The 17214-nt window shown below is 40.5% G+C and overlaps 1 protein-coding gene across 8 annotated transcripts in view; it reads right to left on the reverse strand.

The window, feature by feature from the left end:
• Window positions 1-17214, reverse strand: part of NEO1 (neogenin 1) — a 238963-nt gene that overhangs the window by 12771 nt on the left and 208978 nt on the right. For 4 of the 8 annotated variants that reach the window (XM_060005644.1, XM_060005650.1, XM_060005646.1 and 1 more), the window contains 7 exons: window positions 17041-17179; window positions 15070-15177; window positions 13056-13250; window positions 12334-12366; window positions 9273-9341; window positions 4812-4959; window positions 66-304 (listed from right to left, as the gene is read on the reverse strand). In XM_060005644.1, coding sequence (XP_059861627.1) covers window positions 66-304; window positions 4812-4959; window positions 9273-9341; window positions 12334-12366; window positions 13056-13250; window positions 15070-15177; window positions 17041-17179 — 931 coding nt within the window. The remainder of the gene's footprint in view (window positions 1-65; window positions 305-4811; window positions 4960-9272; window positions 9342-12333; window positions 12367-13055; window positions 13251-15069; window positions 15178-17040; window positions 17180-17214) is intronic. The other 4 variants (XM_060005649.1, XM_060005648.1, XM_060005645.1 and 1 more) reach the window with 2 other exon arrangements.

Consider the following 17214-nt stretch of genomic DNA (forward strand, 5'->3'; position numbering starts at 1 on the left):
AACCTTACAAAATGGAAAATGGTTTAAATGAAAATAGTCTCCAAACATTTGGGAAAAACCTGAACCTCTATATGAATTCCGCCTTTGATGGATGTTGCTGTCCATGGAATTGTCAACTGGTGTGATATCTTGAGAGTTACGAGGAATTGGAGTATCCGTCATGATGGGGTTTGGGTCTGGAGACTTATCAATGGGTTTCAGCTCCAGTCTCTCATGATGGATCCAGAGGTCTGGGGGTTTGACATCCTTGGAGTTCCCTTTGTACTTGTGGGAGCCATTCACTGATTTGCAAGCAGCTCGTTTCCTAGGTACAAAATTAAGAGGATTTTTAAAAGTAACTCTTGAATATTATTAGTCAAAAGGTTTCAATGATTAAAACTTCCCTTCTGAGAGATGCTTCAGGCAAAATCAGAAACAAACAAGAAAAACAGAGTCAAGAAGTTTCCTTCTGGGAATAGTAAGTGTATCACTGCTTTGTCCACATTATTTAGAGGTATGTACATGGGCGTATTTGAATATTGCCTTGTGACTTTGAGTATAAGCAGAGGGCATATTTGAATATTGCCTTGTGACTTTTTGAGTATAAGCAGATTAGACAGCATTTTTGAATCAAATAATCTCTAAAGCAAAAGGTTTCTCCCCAAGTTTCCAATCAATAGAGAAAGGACACCATTAACTAGAAATATAACAATGGAGTAGACATAGAGTCTGCTTATAAAGGAGGAAGGGAACTCCATAGGTAACTCAAACTAGGACCACCACTGGGTTAAGTCAAGAATGGGGATGACAGTGTCGACTTTTCTGTGCCTTAGTTTCTCCATTAAGTCACTCACCCAACTCAATAAGCATTTATTAGGTACCTACTGTATGTCAGGCCCTATGCTGGATTGCTGTACCCTCAGCACTTCTGGCCAAGTGAGGAAGACAGACACTGAACTTTTTTTTTTTCTTTTTTTTTTTGCGGTACGTGGGCCTCTCACTGTTGTGGCCTCTCCTGTTGCGGAGCACAGGCTCCGGATGCACAGGCTCAGCCGCCATGGCTCTGCGGCATGTGGGATCCTCCCGGACCAGGGCACAAACCCCCATCCCCTGCATCGGCAAGCGGACTCTCAACCACTGCGCCACCTGGGAAGCCCTGAACTATTATTTTTAAATGTTCTGAGCTTAATGAAATGCCAAGTGTTATAGTAACCTCTTAATAGCTGGACATATAGTGGACAGGAAAAATGTGACGGAAAAAGTGACATTTAAGCTAAGACCTAAATGGGACAGGGCAGAAGGTGCATTCCAGGTGGTAAAATCAGATTATGTCAGAGCCCTGAAGCACAGAGCAACAGCCTGGTGTGCTAGAGGGACTGTAAAAAGTCCGGAGTGGTGGCAGCGTATGAACCATAGAGAGAATGATATGAAATGATGCTGGCAAGATGGGCAGGGATTAGATCATAAAGGGCTATTAGAGCCATGCCAAGAGTCTGCAGTTCCCTCTATGAGTAAAGAGAAACCCCTAAATGGTTTTAAGCAGGAGAGTAAGGAGATGAACTCTGAGTTAAAAATTTAAACCAACTGGGATGAGAAGAATGGATTTGAGGGGTAGGGGACAAAACAGGAGGGCAGTTAGGAGGCAACTGCAATAATCTCAGCCATGACTGACGGTGGCCTGGGACAGTGAGGATGGAGGAAAGAGAGAGATTTGGCAGTTATTTAGGAGCCCAAAATGACAAGACTTGGTGAAAAAATGGATGTGGGAAAGGATAGGAATAAAGAAACAAGAGGAATAAAGGATTATGCCGAGGTCTCTGGCTTAAGCCATTTACTAACACTGGGGAGAAGCAGGTTTGACAGAAAAGATTATAAATTGTTTTGGACATGCTAAGTGGCTCTGAGACACTACAGATGAAACATAAAACAGGTAATTGGTTCTGAGACTGAGGCAAGCCTGAGACTCAGAAGAGAGAGGCCTTGGCTAGAGAGAGGAATATGGGAGTAGCTGAAATTCAGAAGTAAATGAAGTCAAAGGAGCAAGTATCACTAGGAGAGAGCGTAGAAGGAGAAGAGAGTAATTCTAGGACCAGGCCCTGAGGAATGTCTGTATTTGATGGCTGAGTAGATTGGAGAGGCTGCGAAAATGAACACACAATCACGGAATACAAGAGAATGTATTCAAGAGAATGTTTCAAAAAGGAAGGAGTAGTTGACTGTGTTAAGTGGGGAGAGATGAAGATAAGGACTGAAAAATTTCCTTTGGCTTTAGCAATATGGAAGTCACTGGTGACCTCAGCAAAAGCAATTCTGCTGAAGCAGTAGGGGCAAAATTTGGATTAGAAAAGGACTGAAGCATGAATGGGCAGTGAAAAAATGGACAAGTGAGTGTAGACAAGTATTCAAGAAATTTGTGGTGAAGGGAAAGACAGAGATTTGTAAGTGGTTGGTGGTAAGGACCATGCAACAGAGGAAGGGTTATAATTATTTCTTAAGATAGAAGAAGTTTGAGCACACTTACATGCTGAAGGGGCAGAGCCAACAGAGAGTGAGAGGTTAGCTGTGCTGGAGAAAGGGACAACCACAAGTACAAGGTCTTAGAAAGCAGGAGACGCTGGGATCCAGACGGTAAGTGGAGAACTGGTCTCCGACAGGAGGAAGGGGGAGAAAATGATTATTCCCGACATGGAAAGGTTTTCAGATTTGATGGCGGCACACTGAGATAGGTCTCATCTTTTGAGAGCGAGGGGGCTATAGAGGGATGTGCTGAGAAACTAAAAGGGGCTAGACTCTAAATACTCTGTCAGCTTTGAGGTTGTAAGAGTCTATAAACAGCTACAATTGAAATGGGAGGTGTCTCAGGTATTAAAGAGGAAGAAAAGTACTGAGAAGAGCTCACATATTTTCGATGGTCAATGGAACACTTGGAAAGCAGATCACTGGGGGAGGAGGAGGGGAAAGCTCTATGAAGACTTGATACGATTCTTTTAGCCAAAGGGACGCAAATTATAGGACCTGCAGATGCAAATACAGAGTACAGAGCCTATTACAAACTCATTTTCCCACCTCTCAATCTGAAGACTAAGTACTTTATTTTTTATTTACTTTGAATTTTAAATCGCCCCAAACATTAAGGAATGTTGTCATTTTGTTTTTCCAGATTCTTTTAAATAAAGATCTCAAGATGTCTAAAACTAGATGCAAAATCAAGTTCATAGAGATAAATGGGAAATGCTGAAAAAGCAGCTTATAGAAAAGTTGTAGTGTAGAAAAATGTCATCTCTGAGGTTTTAAAGAGAAACCGTTTTCTACAGTCAAAGGTAGGTAGGGAAAGCTGTAAGAGGCAGCCATCAAGAGGCTTATAAAGAGAGCCCCCATCCTCTTGGAAACATGATGAAGGTGAGCTACAGAAAGCTATTTTATTTCGGCAAAAGAAAGATTAAAAACATCACAGAACCTACAGAAAATGACATAAAGCCATAACTAGTAGCAGTTAGATGGTAGCTTGTACTTGCCCTCTATTTTGAAAACGAACAGACTTATTGTTATTAAATCCTCGCATCCTTGCCTTGGGCAGACCAGGTCTGATGATAATCACACAGACGTGAATTTCTCTTTTCTCTTTATGGAGCAATACCTCCATCTTACGATCCTTTAGGATACTGCAACTAAAGTTGTTCTATTACCCATACTGTGTTTTTGCTATTAGGGGTAACTCAAGAATGTCCTTTTTTATGGCATCTGTCTTGCTGGCCAGAGATAGGAGTAGAATATGACCTAGGGTCAAGGATTCTCTCAGGTTCCGGAGTGCAGGCTGTTATCAAGCACCGTATTATGGAATCACCTTGCTAGCTCCTCTAGACAATTAGCCGCAAGCCTCAAAATCCCAGAGGAGTTCAGAGCTAGCAGCCACCTGACCTCTCTGCTAATGTGATATGCTGATTATAAGTAATCCTTTCTCGTTCATTTAATCAATACATCTCTCCACCGCATTCCCCCCACCCCACCTCCTGCAGTCCCAACCTCAACTTCTACACTTGGTAGCACTTCTTTAAAAATACTCTTAAGCTTAGATTTAGAGTCTATGGTCTATGGTCTCCGTCCATCTCAGCTGACATTTGTGCCATGAAATTCCACAAACTCCTGTGCATCTGGTTCACTGTGTGCACAGAGACAGTCTTCCAAAGGGGCCCCCAACAAGGCTGGACATAGTCCACTTTCCTCTCCAGATCGATTGTCTAATTGGCTCTGTGACTTGAGAGGTTGAGTTAAATGAACTACATCTACAAGGTAACTCTGTCCCTGGCTTCCAGTTGGTTTGGAAGGTAGAATGCACAGGCAAGACACTGGAAGGTAGGAGGTATTTTCTCTCCTGCCCCCTCACTGCTGGGCTAGAGGTTGGCAGTAGTTACAGTCCTACCACCCCACACGGTTCCTGTCGCAAGCCCTCTCCTGCTGCTTCAGATCCCTGAAAACAGCTCTCTCTTCATCAGAAAAAACCCTCACCCTTTTAAGGGTGACAGTGGCCTATCACTGCTGCTGGCCCTTGAACACTGCTGCCTAACGCTAACCCCACCTAGGACATTGTAAATGGTCCCTTCATTAAAGCCTCCTTCACCCCCTTTCAGTGTGCCATCTCTTTCCTGCCAGGACCCTGAATGACACACACTTAATAAGAGGAACCATTCTGCATTTCCTTTAAAAATATTTAAAACATCGCTTTTCACATATTTTATGTTTTAACTCTGTGTACAACTCCAGATACAGAAGTCACATAGAAGCAAAAGAATACGTACAAAAAAAATGTATGGGCTACAACTGGGGCTCCTTACTTTTTCTGGTGAGAAGTGGTACGCCTGGTGCAAAAGACAGCGATGATCACGACCACCACGATGGTGATGACGCCAACGGAAACGATGATGACCAGCAGCATGTTACTGTCTAGAGGAGAGGTGGGGCTTCCATGAGGGCTGTTACTGCCTGGAAAGGGAAAACCGTACGCTTGCTAGTGTTAGAGAATTCTAGCATAAAATCAGGCTACAGAACCGTCATGTGAGTATAGATACTTCTGTGAGCTTCTTGATAACAGTCATCACCGTGCCTTGTATAAAAGTGCCTCATGAACACAGCCATCTCCACTAGCTCATGAAATCTAGAGAGCGGAGTTTCTGCCCTATGCACAGTACCTTGCACAAAGCTGATGTTCAATAAAAGTTTCTCAAGTTATACTGAACACTGTGCTTGGACAAATAAGGGGGTCTGTCTCCTGGTGTCTCATGTTGTATGTAAATTCATTTTATAAAGCACCATTTGTGAATCATTTTAGTTTTCTGACTTGCAAAACTATTTAAAAAATGTACATTCATAGAAAACAAAAGGTTTTTTCCAACGTATAGATGTCTGCCATCACAAAAAAATTATTTGAAAAATAACGTCTCTCTTTTTATAAATACACAGTCTATGCAGAGTTAATTTTCTTATTCAGTTTCAGGAAAAAGTATGTACATATGCATTAATTTGACAAATATTTATTGAGTGGTTACTATGAGCCAGGCATTGTTCTAGGTCCTAAGGATGCAACAGTGAACAACAAAGATAGGTAGGGGTGGGGGCAGACAATAAACAAATAAGAAATTATTAGTTTGTAATAAGTGCTATGAAAAAATAAAATGAAGGTATATGATACAGAGTGACTGGGTGGCTATTTTAGATTGAATGGATGGGAAAAGCTTCTCTGAGGAGATGGCATTTGGGCTGAGATTTGAATGACATGAATGATCCCACCATACAAAGACCTGGAGGAAGAACATTCCATAGAGAGGGAATAGCTAGTGGAAGGATCCTATGGCAGGAATGAGCTTGGCACGTTCAAGGAAGAGAAAGGCAGCCAGTATTGCTGAAGCAAAGAGAGATATGCAAAGTTAGAGAGAAGGAAGTGAGCAGAAAAAAGATGAAGGTGAGGCTGGAGGGGTGTGCAGAGGCCACATCATTTAGGACCTTGAAGAAACAGATTTTCTTCTTCCTATTATTGTTCCCTCATTGCTCACAGGATGAGGCTCAGCTTTTTATCAAGGCCTTTTGTAGTCTTGCTCTTCCATTTTCTGAAACATAGTTCTTTGCTTCCCACCTCGTTATAAAAGTTATGCAAGTTCATGTTATAAAATATGGGAAATCCCTCTACACAGATCTAACCATCATGGATAGATGACATCTTTTCTTCTAGTTACTCTCTCTTATTGCCCTAACAATCAAAGCTGTACAATTAATAGGATGAGCTGTTTTGCTTAACTATTGCTAGTGACTAAATATTTAGTCACTAGAAGAAGTACTTAAGAAGAGTCATCCTACCCATCTGGGATGTTGTGGAAGAAATTCCTACCATGAAGGTATGGCCTCCTACCCGTGTTCTTAGAAAAGCTCCTAAAGTGATTCTCATATACAGCCTGGCTTATAAACTTACGATCTAATCCAAACTATACTTATTGTGGGAATCCCTTCCATAACACTGGATTGGATTAGCGGACCTTTCACTTTTGATTCTATGATTTTATAGGCTACTAAGCACAGTCCTAAATGTGGGATAATTTTGACAGCTTAAGAGCTTATTCTTCTACATTTGCTTTAATCACTTTTATCCTTCATTTCTGAGAAAAAAGTCAGCAGATAGACAACTTAAATTGTACACACTGACCTTCAATAAAATAACATTTTTATATTTGGGAACGACTATGGAACTGGGAGGCAATACAATTAGACCATACTAGGGCCTTACATAAAACTTTTATTAACAGCAGTGCTGAGTTACTGGGTGGGGCAGGCACTGCAATCAGAGGCTGGGGAGCTGGGGTGTGGGAGGCAAGCAGAGGTGGTGGTGGCAGTTCTTTCCTGCATTCAACAGAGACAAATTCTCATTTAATTGCAGTTGACCTCTAACTTCTGAGCTGGCCAAAAGCTCCCTTTTAAAATAGAGTAAGAATGAGCTGCCAATGGGAGCATCATCCCTCCTACCAGGGACATTAAGGCTCACCTGGACTATTGCAACAGCTTCCAAACCACTCTTTTCTGACTTCATACTCGTGACACCCAACTCATTCTCCGCTGTCATCAGGGTAATCATAGTAGATACTCAATAAATGGAAGTCATAGTTTACCAGTAGTATCAGACATCTTACATATGTTACTTACATGAGGAAGCTCACATTTCTTAGCAACAGCACTTGAGCTTTTGACAGGCTGGTTCTAACCTACCTTCTCTAACACGAGACTCTCTATCCTGTCCCTAGGCAGTGTGATCCCTGGAGAAAGCAGGTTTAAAAAAATTTTTTTTAACATCTTTATTGGAGTGTACTTGCTTTACAGTGTTGTGTTAGTTTCTGCTGTGTAACGAAGTGAATCACCTATACATATACATATATCCCCATATCCCTTCCCTCTTGCGTCTCCCTCCCACCCCTCTAGGTGGTCACAAACCACCGAGCTGATCTCCCTGTGTTATGCAGCTGCTTCCCATTAACTAGGTATTTTACATTTGGTAGTGTATATATGTCAGTGCTACTCCCTCACTTCGTCCCAGCTTATCCATCCCCCTCCCCATGTCCTCAAGTCCATTCTCTACATCTGCGTCTTTATTCCTGTCCTGCCCTTAGGTTTGTTAGAACCATTTTTTTTTTTTTTAAGATTCTATATATATGTTAGCACACGGTATTTGCTTTTCTCTTTCTGACTTACTTCACTCTGTATGACAGACTCTAGGTCCATCCACCTCACTACAAATAACTCAGTTTAGTTCCTTTTTATGGCTGAATAATATTCCATTGCACATATGCGCCACACCCTCTCTATCCATTCACCTGTCAACAGACACCTAGGTTGCCTCCATGTCCAAGCAGGCTGTTTTAAACTGCCATGCCTCCACACGTGCTTTTATTGTGTCCTAGGATGTTCAACCCCCTCCTCAACATTTAGCAATCTTCTCTGTGCCTTTTAAAATCTGGGTCAGAGATCATCTCTTCTACAAAGTTTTCTCTTTTCTCTATCAGGTAGTTTGTTACTCAATCCTCCTGTTCCTACAGCCTGTTACATAGAACCTGAACCTTTAGAAATATGTGTGAATAAATGAATGAATGCATAAATGAAAGAAAAGACAAAGAAATAACTGCTTTTCTCACAGTCTTGAATATTATACTGTGGACAGCACATAAATATAACATATGCATCCCAGGAGGAGAAACTCATAAAGTCCTAGAACTCAGAGCCTAAAAATTTCTTGAAGCAAGCAAATTTGTCTGGCTCTCCTAAGAACTGGCTGATTTCACAGAAGTCTGGGCAATATCACTTTTTATTTAAATAGATACTGGAGACTGAGATAATTTTGTTTCCACAATTAGATCAGGAGTTTCCAGAGAACTAGTAACTCTTTTCCTTTCTCTTCCATATGTTTCTTTTTTTTTTTTTTATTGGAGTAAAATTACTCTACAAGTGAGGAGACAGTAAGGGTCATTTCTAGTAACTACCTTTGTGGACATTTTGCCATCCTGGATTCCCACATCTGGTATAGAACCCCATGCTTTTCAGGCTGTGTGTGACAGTGGAAAAGGCACAATCTGAAGTCAGAAGACCTGGGTTTTGGTTCTAGGACTTCCAGAATATGTGGGTGGATCCAGGCACATTACCCCTCCGCTGAGTCTCTTAATGTATAAAATGGGAATAATGATACTTGTTCTCCCTGCCTCACCACAGTGTTATGAGGATCAAATGTGATTTCATGTGTGAAAGTAACTTACAAATGGTGACGTTCAGTAGAGAAGTAGGTGTCATCATTTAAGTAATTAGAAGGCATCAGCTCTTAGGATGGCTTGGAGACTGGTAATAATTTTTTAGAATTCCCAAACTAAAAACACTGCAGTAAGTAGTGTGGGGATAAATTAATGATTCCAAAGCATTTCTCTGCCTTGTGCTAGATGATAGCTAATCCCACTAAAGGGTTTATTTTTGAAAGCAAGATTCTAATTATTTTCTAGAGGCAGTGGGCAAAAGGAAGACTTGTTTGTTTAGAATTATTTTAAGCTGGATATGTGGGGAAACAATTTTATTTCTGGATCCTATAATGAATGAGTTTATAGTAATTCAGCAAACATTTGCCAGAAAATGCCTAAAGCCAGTTCTATTAAATAAAAAGAAATGAGTAACATGCTACAATCCACCACACAGGAGCTACAAAAAACATTTCAAGATTTCAAGCAGAACTGCATCATGCCCACAGGAGGCCAAAAAAGCCACAGGAAGGGCTTTACCGCTCATCGGAGGTTTGTAGTCGGATCCTAGGTCTGGCAGACGGCTTCCTTTCCCTGCAGACCCTGAGGCTGAAGAAGAAGAACTCATGTCAATAACAACCCAATCCATTGGTGTGACAAGTCTACTTCACAGCTAGCGAGTGTTTTCTACAAAAAAAAAATATTTTCAGTCTACTCTGTCCATGAGAAAAGGAAGTAGCACACACACAATGGGAAAATATAGCCTATTTGTGCAAAACAAACTAAGGTATAGCTTTCTATGCAATGAGGCATCTGAAAGTCTGACACCCTTGTTCCATGGCTGTACCTAGGGTGTAACAAAGCTGCCCCTTGCTGTTAAGGTTTCTCTAGCCCAGGAAACATTAGCTGAAATACTACCCACAGCACTTATGGCTAAAGTAGCTTCTCATGGAAAAGGGACTAAGGGGACCAGTTAGGTTAATCTGCATTAAAGAAATGGACTCTTCCAAGGGACCGGCTATGTTGATCTGGCCTAGTGAGTGTCAGTAGCGTTTGGATTCTTTTCTCAAAATATAAAGCTGCCTTTCCAAATATAAAGTTACCCTAACGGGAGCAGGAAGGCAACTGGACATTCAAACTGGGTTCTCAGTTCTTGCTCAGTCAACCTAAATATCCAAAGATAAAAAAACCAAAGTCTTCCCTCTAGTTGCTCACGAAGGACACTGTCTCCTAATCCATCATCATGGAACATAACAAGTGAGGCTGCTGACCTTGGGCTTGGGACCACCTCATAAGCAGACCTCAGAAAACACAAATATCAGCTTTTTAGAAATTTATATTCTTGGTCTTGAATTTTATTCTTCACATTTATAGAAGAAGCTGCCTTGTAAAGCAAATATAAGGAGTCCGTCCCCAGTAAAGCAAAGGTATTCCTCAGTGCAAAGTCTGGGGCCAGAAGGCAGTCTCATGCTTCTTTTGAAGAAGTGTGCAAGAACTGCAAAGCAGAGCTGTTCCACACAGTTAATACAGCACAGTGCGTAACCGACTGCCTGCACCGCAACACCGGCTCCATCACGCACTAACTGTTTGACTTCTGGCAAGTTACTTAGCTATTATTTTTGGGTCTTAGTTCCCTCACTGTAAAACAGTGATAATAATGGTACCTACTTCATGAAATGGTTGTGAGGATTAAATGGAAATTTAATCCTATAAAGTATTCTGAATACTGCCTGACACACAGTAAATGTTCAATAAATATTAACTACTAAATAAATCTTTAGGGAAGAATATTATCTTATCCTTTGCAGAGGTAAAGAGCATGAAGCTTCAGAAAACACTTACAAATGAGAGTTATTTCTACGAAATAAAGCTTGCCTGGAAATGCATAAACCGGACGTGTTGCTGTAAAACATTACAGCTAATATCAAGTACTGCTATAAATGATCAGACTTGGAGGAAATGGAAGAAATTAAAATCTGAAGGTTTCTGTATGAGTTCATTTAACAAATAAATCTAGAAATGAAAAGAGTATTTTCTATGTTTCCAGAAGCTCAAAACCCCCAAAGAAGGTCTTGGGTATCCAAAAGGGCATATTCTAGAATTTAACTCACAGTCCTTGACCCTTTCCCATTGTCCATACTTATTACTTTATCCCTTTACTTCTGATGCCGTCATTCCTCCCAAATGGCACACACCATATTTCAAGATTCCAGTTTTTCTTTTCACTGTGATAAGCTGGCAGAGATGAAACAGCCCTTGTAAGGCTCTTCATATTTAAGTGTACTTATTTGTCAGGTAGCCCACATTTAAGCCAAGCTATCCAGAGTAACATATTATGTAAATAATTGCCAATGAACACACTTTACCAAGAAACCGATTGACTTAATTCCCATATTTCTTAACATTTTTCCTTTATATTTAACCTATGAACAAGAAATTCCAGGGATTAGCCAAACACCAAAAATAAATATGGGCAAAGAATTTTAACTACCAAAGGTGCGGTGTAGCTGAGAATTGCACCCTGGCTTATGGAGTGAAGTGAGGGAAGAACAGTGAGCACATTTATATTCTGTGCATATTCAGTATAGTTACTTTTCTATTCTCAGGCTTAAGTCAAAGGTTCTACCATGATTAGGGTGCCTTACACACAGACACACACACACAGACACAGAGGTATGTTTGCAGTTTCTCTAACATACAACAAAAGGCTCATTGAATGCAAACACATTTCCAAAGCCCTAAAACTTGAAACTTCAAATTTTGAATCTTCCTTGCCATTAACCCAGATCCAAAGACTCTGTATTTCTAGTAACTACTCCTAAAGAATAAAAGCAACCATCAAATTTACTTTTACTGCTCTTAGTATAGAAAACAGATACCTACTTTAGCTGACTTCCCAGAGATGAAAATCACAAAGTATGGTTACCTCTCCACCATAGCAATTGCAGTGAACAGACTACACTGACAATTTCAAGAATGGTGACACTGAGGCCCAAGCTCCCTAAACTTCCACTGTAAACGGTCTCTAACCTCTTTTAAAATAAGCAGATATATTTAAGAGAAGAAATGGAAAAACAGCTCTGAATTAAGCTTAAAACAAGAGAACAGAGACCACTAATTTTATCACAGATAATCATACAATTCAGTAGGGTACATTTGTAGATTTTCTGTTGGGGGGAGGAAAAGAGGGTATTCACTGAATTTGATTAAATTTTTCACTTAGAGATGCTACAAATATGACAAATTGGTATGCTTGTTCTCATCATGTCCCAAATCCCTATCTGTGTTACAGAATTTCAGTATCTTAGCACAAATGATAATCTGGCCGACACTTAAGGCCAATCTCCTATAGCTGCAGAAGTTTGACTCAGTTTTTTTCCTGCCAGTCTATTTAGCTCCTAAGTATCAATAGATTCCCCAGCTTTTCAGATACTCCAAGTGCCACAAACATGGACTCAACTCTACTCTGGCCAATAAATACTCGATTTTTAACACATGGTACTGGTACTGATTTTCAGGAAAAAAAAACCCCAAAAAACCAAAAAGCTAATAATAGGTCACAAAAGAGAGGAAAGGAAAGAGAGGCCATCTACTCATTTACCTTGATCATTAGCCATTTTATCAGAGGAGTCCGCTAACAGGCCAAGCACAGGGGAAGAAAAAAACAAGAGCAAGGATCACAAGCTTTGAAGATGGGACAGGCAGAATTTTTAAAGGAAAAAATAAAAACCCACAAACTTCCAAACACGTTGAGTCTTGTTTTTCGTACTAACAGAAAAGAAATCCATGTATGGTTTCCATACTTCCAGACTCAGTCCCCGACTTTTATTCCTAAGCTTACTTGGTTCAATATTTTACCTTCACTTTCTTATCTAGAGTTTTCTCTAAAGGGCCCCTTTTGAGAAAAGCCTCAACCCTTTCTCTCTACAAAGGTCCATGAATAAGCCTTTCAGGTTAAGAGCCTGCATGTGTTGAAAGAGAATCATCCATCACAATAAACATGCTGCTACGCTGTATGGGAACCAAGAGAATCCCATCTGATCTGACTGGTAAGAACTTTTAGATCACTGCGATTCATCTGCCTCAAACAGCCTGAAGTCAAGAGTTCCCCTGTAAATTACATGGTTAGGTCAGTAACCTAGGGAACATTGATCTGGTATCAGTGGGTGGGATCATTTTGAGATTAATGCTCACACTGTGGCTCCTAAGCGCATCATCAGGACTTCCTGTATCATCCACAGTCTCTACATGCTAAAGTGACATGTGCACGCATAGCCCCACTCAAGAGACACACAATGAAACACTCTGTTTGGGAGGCTTTACCTTTGGGTGTTCTGAACTGGACAGCTTCAGACATGGGCCCCATGCCCTTTGAGTTCCGAGCTTGGATTTTGAAGTAGTATGGTGTGTCAAGTGTTAATTCTTGTATCTGGTGAGTCAGCCTGTTTCCCACAACAGGCTCAATAACCCAGTCGTGTATCTCTGCATTCACGTCCGTACTGTAATATATGATGTAACCTATCCAAAGGAATTAATGGGAAAAGAAATCTTATTCCTGCTTTTTCTTTTGCAATCAGTTAAGTCAATAAAGATATATGTTACAGCATATACAAATAAAGAACTAGTTACAGATTAAATTAGCAACGGTAAAAAGCATTTTAAATGCTACACTAAACATAATATAGATAAAACCACAATTTCAACAGTGCCAGACTGTAAGTTACCATCTATATCTGCAGCTGAAGTAATAAAAGTAAAGATAAAAATATAGGGTTAAATATTCTCATAAGCTAGGAAATTATATAAGCAAAATAACCTAATCATCATTCCAACATCCTATACTTCAAGGGTCTACAATTAACTCAATGCAGTTTTGAAAACTAGTAACTAGTAATGGCCTGACAATGCTATATATATATATATTTTTTTTTTTAAATTTATTTATTTATTTTTGGCTGCATTGGGTCTTCGTCGCTGCATGTGGGGCTTTCTCTACTTGTGGCAAGCAGAGGCTACTCTTTGTTGTGGTGTGCGGGCTTCTCATTGTGGTAGCTTCTCTTGTTGCGGAGCACGGGCTCTAGGCGCGTGGGCTTCAGTAGTTGTGGCACGCAGGCTCAGCAGTTGTGGCTCATGGCTCTAGAGCACAGGCTCAGTAGTTGTGGAGCACGGGCTTAGCTGCTCTGCGGCATATGGGATCTTCCCATAGGGCTTCCCACAGGGCTTGAACCTGTGTCCCCTGCATTGGCAGGTGGATTCTTAACCACTGCACCACCAGGGAAGCCCATCAATGCTGTTTTAACTCTCACCAATGTGATTTCCCAGGAGAAAAACTCCTAGGAGATGCGCAGCCACCTCTGCTAAATTCTCCCAAACTTGGGGTGGGTGAAGTCACAGTGAAACGTCACCTGATACATCCACCAGAGGGCACTCAATCTCCATGGTTGAGGCAGGAAGAACCACAATCACAAGCCTACCTGACCTACACAGTGCAAAAATGCACTGCATCATTACTGGTTTTAAAGACAAAACAAAATGTAATCCATGTCAAGTCATGCTTAATTCCTTTATGGAAGAGGCACATTCTAAAACCTAAAGTAAAAATTTCATAAAGACTTGGGATTTACGGAAAGGGATTCCTCCTGAAAGCCAAGGCAGGACAATGCTAAGAAAGGCCTTCAGTTTCCTTAGGCTGCCTTATTCATACGAAGAAACTTCAGGAGGCATACACCTACCTGGAGCAGAGGCAGGTTTTCCTCCCTGATAAGGCCAAGGAAGGCATAGTGCCCTCTGTTCTGAAAAAATTCAAGGTCCCTTCAAAGGCCTAAGCCAACTCGGACTGTTAACTCTAGTTGTAAGAGCATGGGAAGCTGAAGTAGCAGCTCTGGGTGAAAAAAGAAACTAAAAGCCTAATGGGTTTTTTTTGGCTTCTGGGTAAAAGAACTGAGTTTATATTTATTGGGTATTATCCTGTAGAATTAGGCAGGGTCTTTAATCTCAAAGCTGGTCATCTAGTCAGAGATAGAGAAGAACAGCTTTCCTGAGGAAAATAAATATGTCCGTAAGTTCCACTATAACCAAAGGCTGTCTAGTACAACCCATAACCTTCAGACTTTCATGCAACATGGGTCAGAACAACCAGCTAGTGAATCATTTTTATGTCACTAAACAGCACGTCCTTGCTCCACCTTCCAGGACCATCACGACTCATACCTCATAAAATGGCCAAGGCAGCTTTAAGACCCCCATTTCTCCTAACAAGGAGGCACCCTTCTGGAATGCTTCTGCCAGGCAGGAACAGGGAACAGTCACACACTCAAAGGCATCTTAGGCCTCTTACCTGTAATTTTGCCATTGGCTTCAGAGGGAGGCTGCCAATTTACAATTATGGTCCTAGGTTTTCCCTCTTTACTCACAACTGTCACATCCTTGGGTGGAGAAGCAGGAGCTACAAAATAATAATACTTTCAGTAATTCCCATCCATTTCAATTTAATTCACCCTTTCCTCAACCCTTTCCATTTAGAAGGCACAATGAAGGGCAGAGGCAAAAAAGATAAAGCCTCCTGGCTTCAAAGAATTCATTGTCTATCTATAAATAGCTCCAATGAAAAGAAGGATATGCAAAGTACCAAAGAGGAAATATCACACCATGAGGATACAGTATAGGCATCCAGATGGGGAGGTCAGGGATATGCAGGCTAGTTAGGGAAATCAAAAGACATTTGTAGTCCCTGCTTGATAGATCAGGAGACTGAAAATGAGAAATGTTATATAATGTGCCCAAGATGACATTTCCCCCCCAATTTGGATTGTTTTGTTAGAATAGTTTTAAGTATAAAGTAACTTTCTCTCTACCTACAGTTGGCTCTCTAAACCAAATACAGTGTTTGAAAACCACCATTCCCCCAAAGAATAAATGATTTACAAATTGATGGGTTTTTTTTTTAAGTTAAATTTACGCTGAAAAGATACGAAGGTTATTGCTCTGAAATGTAAAGCTGTTTATGGAACAGAAAAACCAATAAAATAAAAATGACAGTGCATCTGTATTTCCATGTTATGGCTGAAAACTTTTAATGTACTAGTTGGAAAATGAGCAAAGTAAGTATATCCTTAAACTTACTCTTCTTTTCCTAAAATACTGGAATTCTCCTAGTATAAAACGGAAGGGAGCCCAGTGAAATGCAAACTCCTGATGGAGTATCATTTATTACCTAATGGGCTGGAATGAAAGCACAAAGATACTCTTAAAACTGGCAAAGAAAGCAAACTCAAGGTCTATTTAAGCTTTTGTGCATTATATTTCTTTCTCTCCAAATCTATCTCCTTTTCTCTGCAGGAAATTCAACCAACTGTGAAGATAAAAAGACATTAGGGCCAAACCCAGTCTACGGAGACTTTATAGCTCTAGTTTTTTCATTATTCATTTAAAAGAGAGAAAGAAATAGGAGGGTGGAATAGACAGAGCCTCCCAACGGTTACACACCTCCCCATGCTAGGCAAGTACAAGGGGCAGAAGGGTAGGTCTACAAGTGAGCAAAAGGCAAGCAAAATCTTAAAATTGGATGGCTTGCTTTCCCCTTGATTTACTTAGCTGTCTTTTTTCTTTCATGTTTACTTACAGAGAAAAACCCTAAGAATACTCCAGTGGGAGATTTTATAAGACACTAACCAGTTTGCAAGAAAGCTCCTAGGGAAGGCTTGGGAGGCTCTGGTAAAGTGCTGAGGCTTTAGCAAGCATAGCATTGGTGAAGGGCAGCCCACTTCATCTTTTCTATCTCAATTTCCCAGTAAGGCAAGGTTAATAACCGTAATTCCTTACGTCTACACAGTGCTTTACAATTTACCACGTACTTTATTTATAGGGTACTTTATTTTACCCTATAAAGTAGGAAAGGCAGAGATCACCCCTCTTTTATAGATGGAAGAAATAGATTCAGAGAGGCTGGATGACTTGCTTATGATCACAGTCAACAGATGGTTGACCTTGGAATTGAACTCAAGTCTCATGACTCCTAAAATCTAGTACACTTTGCATTATATTGTCCTATTTGCTAATGTTCTTGTACAACGATGAAAAAACATAATTAATCAGCTGAAAAAGCAAACACTGAACTCCAGCTGTAGCTGCTCACTGTGTTCTGTAAATATGTCAATTCATGCACTCAATTCTTTCCTTGGGTAGGAAAAACAGGTGATGAGATGTCTTATGACTTGAGATATGGCACGACATTAGCACGGACTTTCACTGGCTTTCACTTCTTGCAAAGAGAAGAAATGCCATGTGACAAAGTTCTGACAACACATACCTGATTCAAAAGTGGTCCCATGTGCTGTCATACTCCATGTGCTTGATCTTCGACCTTTCGTCACCATCACAGAGAATTCATAGAGTGTATTTGGTTTTAAACCAGTCACCAAATAACTCAAAGTCGTTGCATTAGCATTCTGGAAATATATGAATCAAGAGCTTCAGAGTCAGA

This window comes from Delphinus delphis, chromosome 2, assembly GCF_949987515.2.
Source record: "Delphinus delphis chromosome 2, mDelDel1.2, whole genome shotgun sequence".
NCBI classification, from domain to species: Eukaryota; Metazoa; Chordata; class Mammalia; order Artiodactyla; family Delphinidae; genus Delphinus; species Delphinus delphis.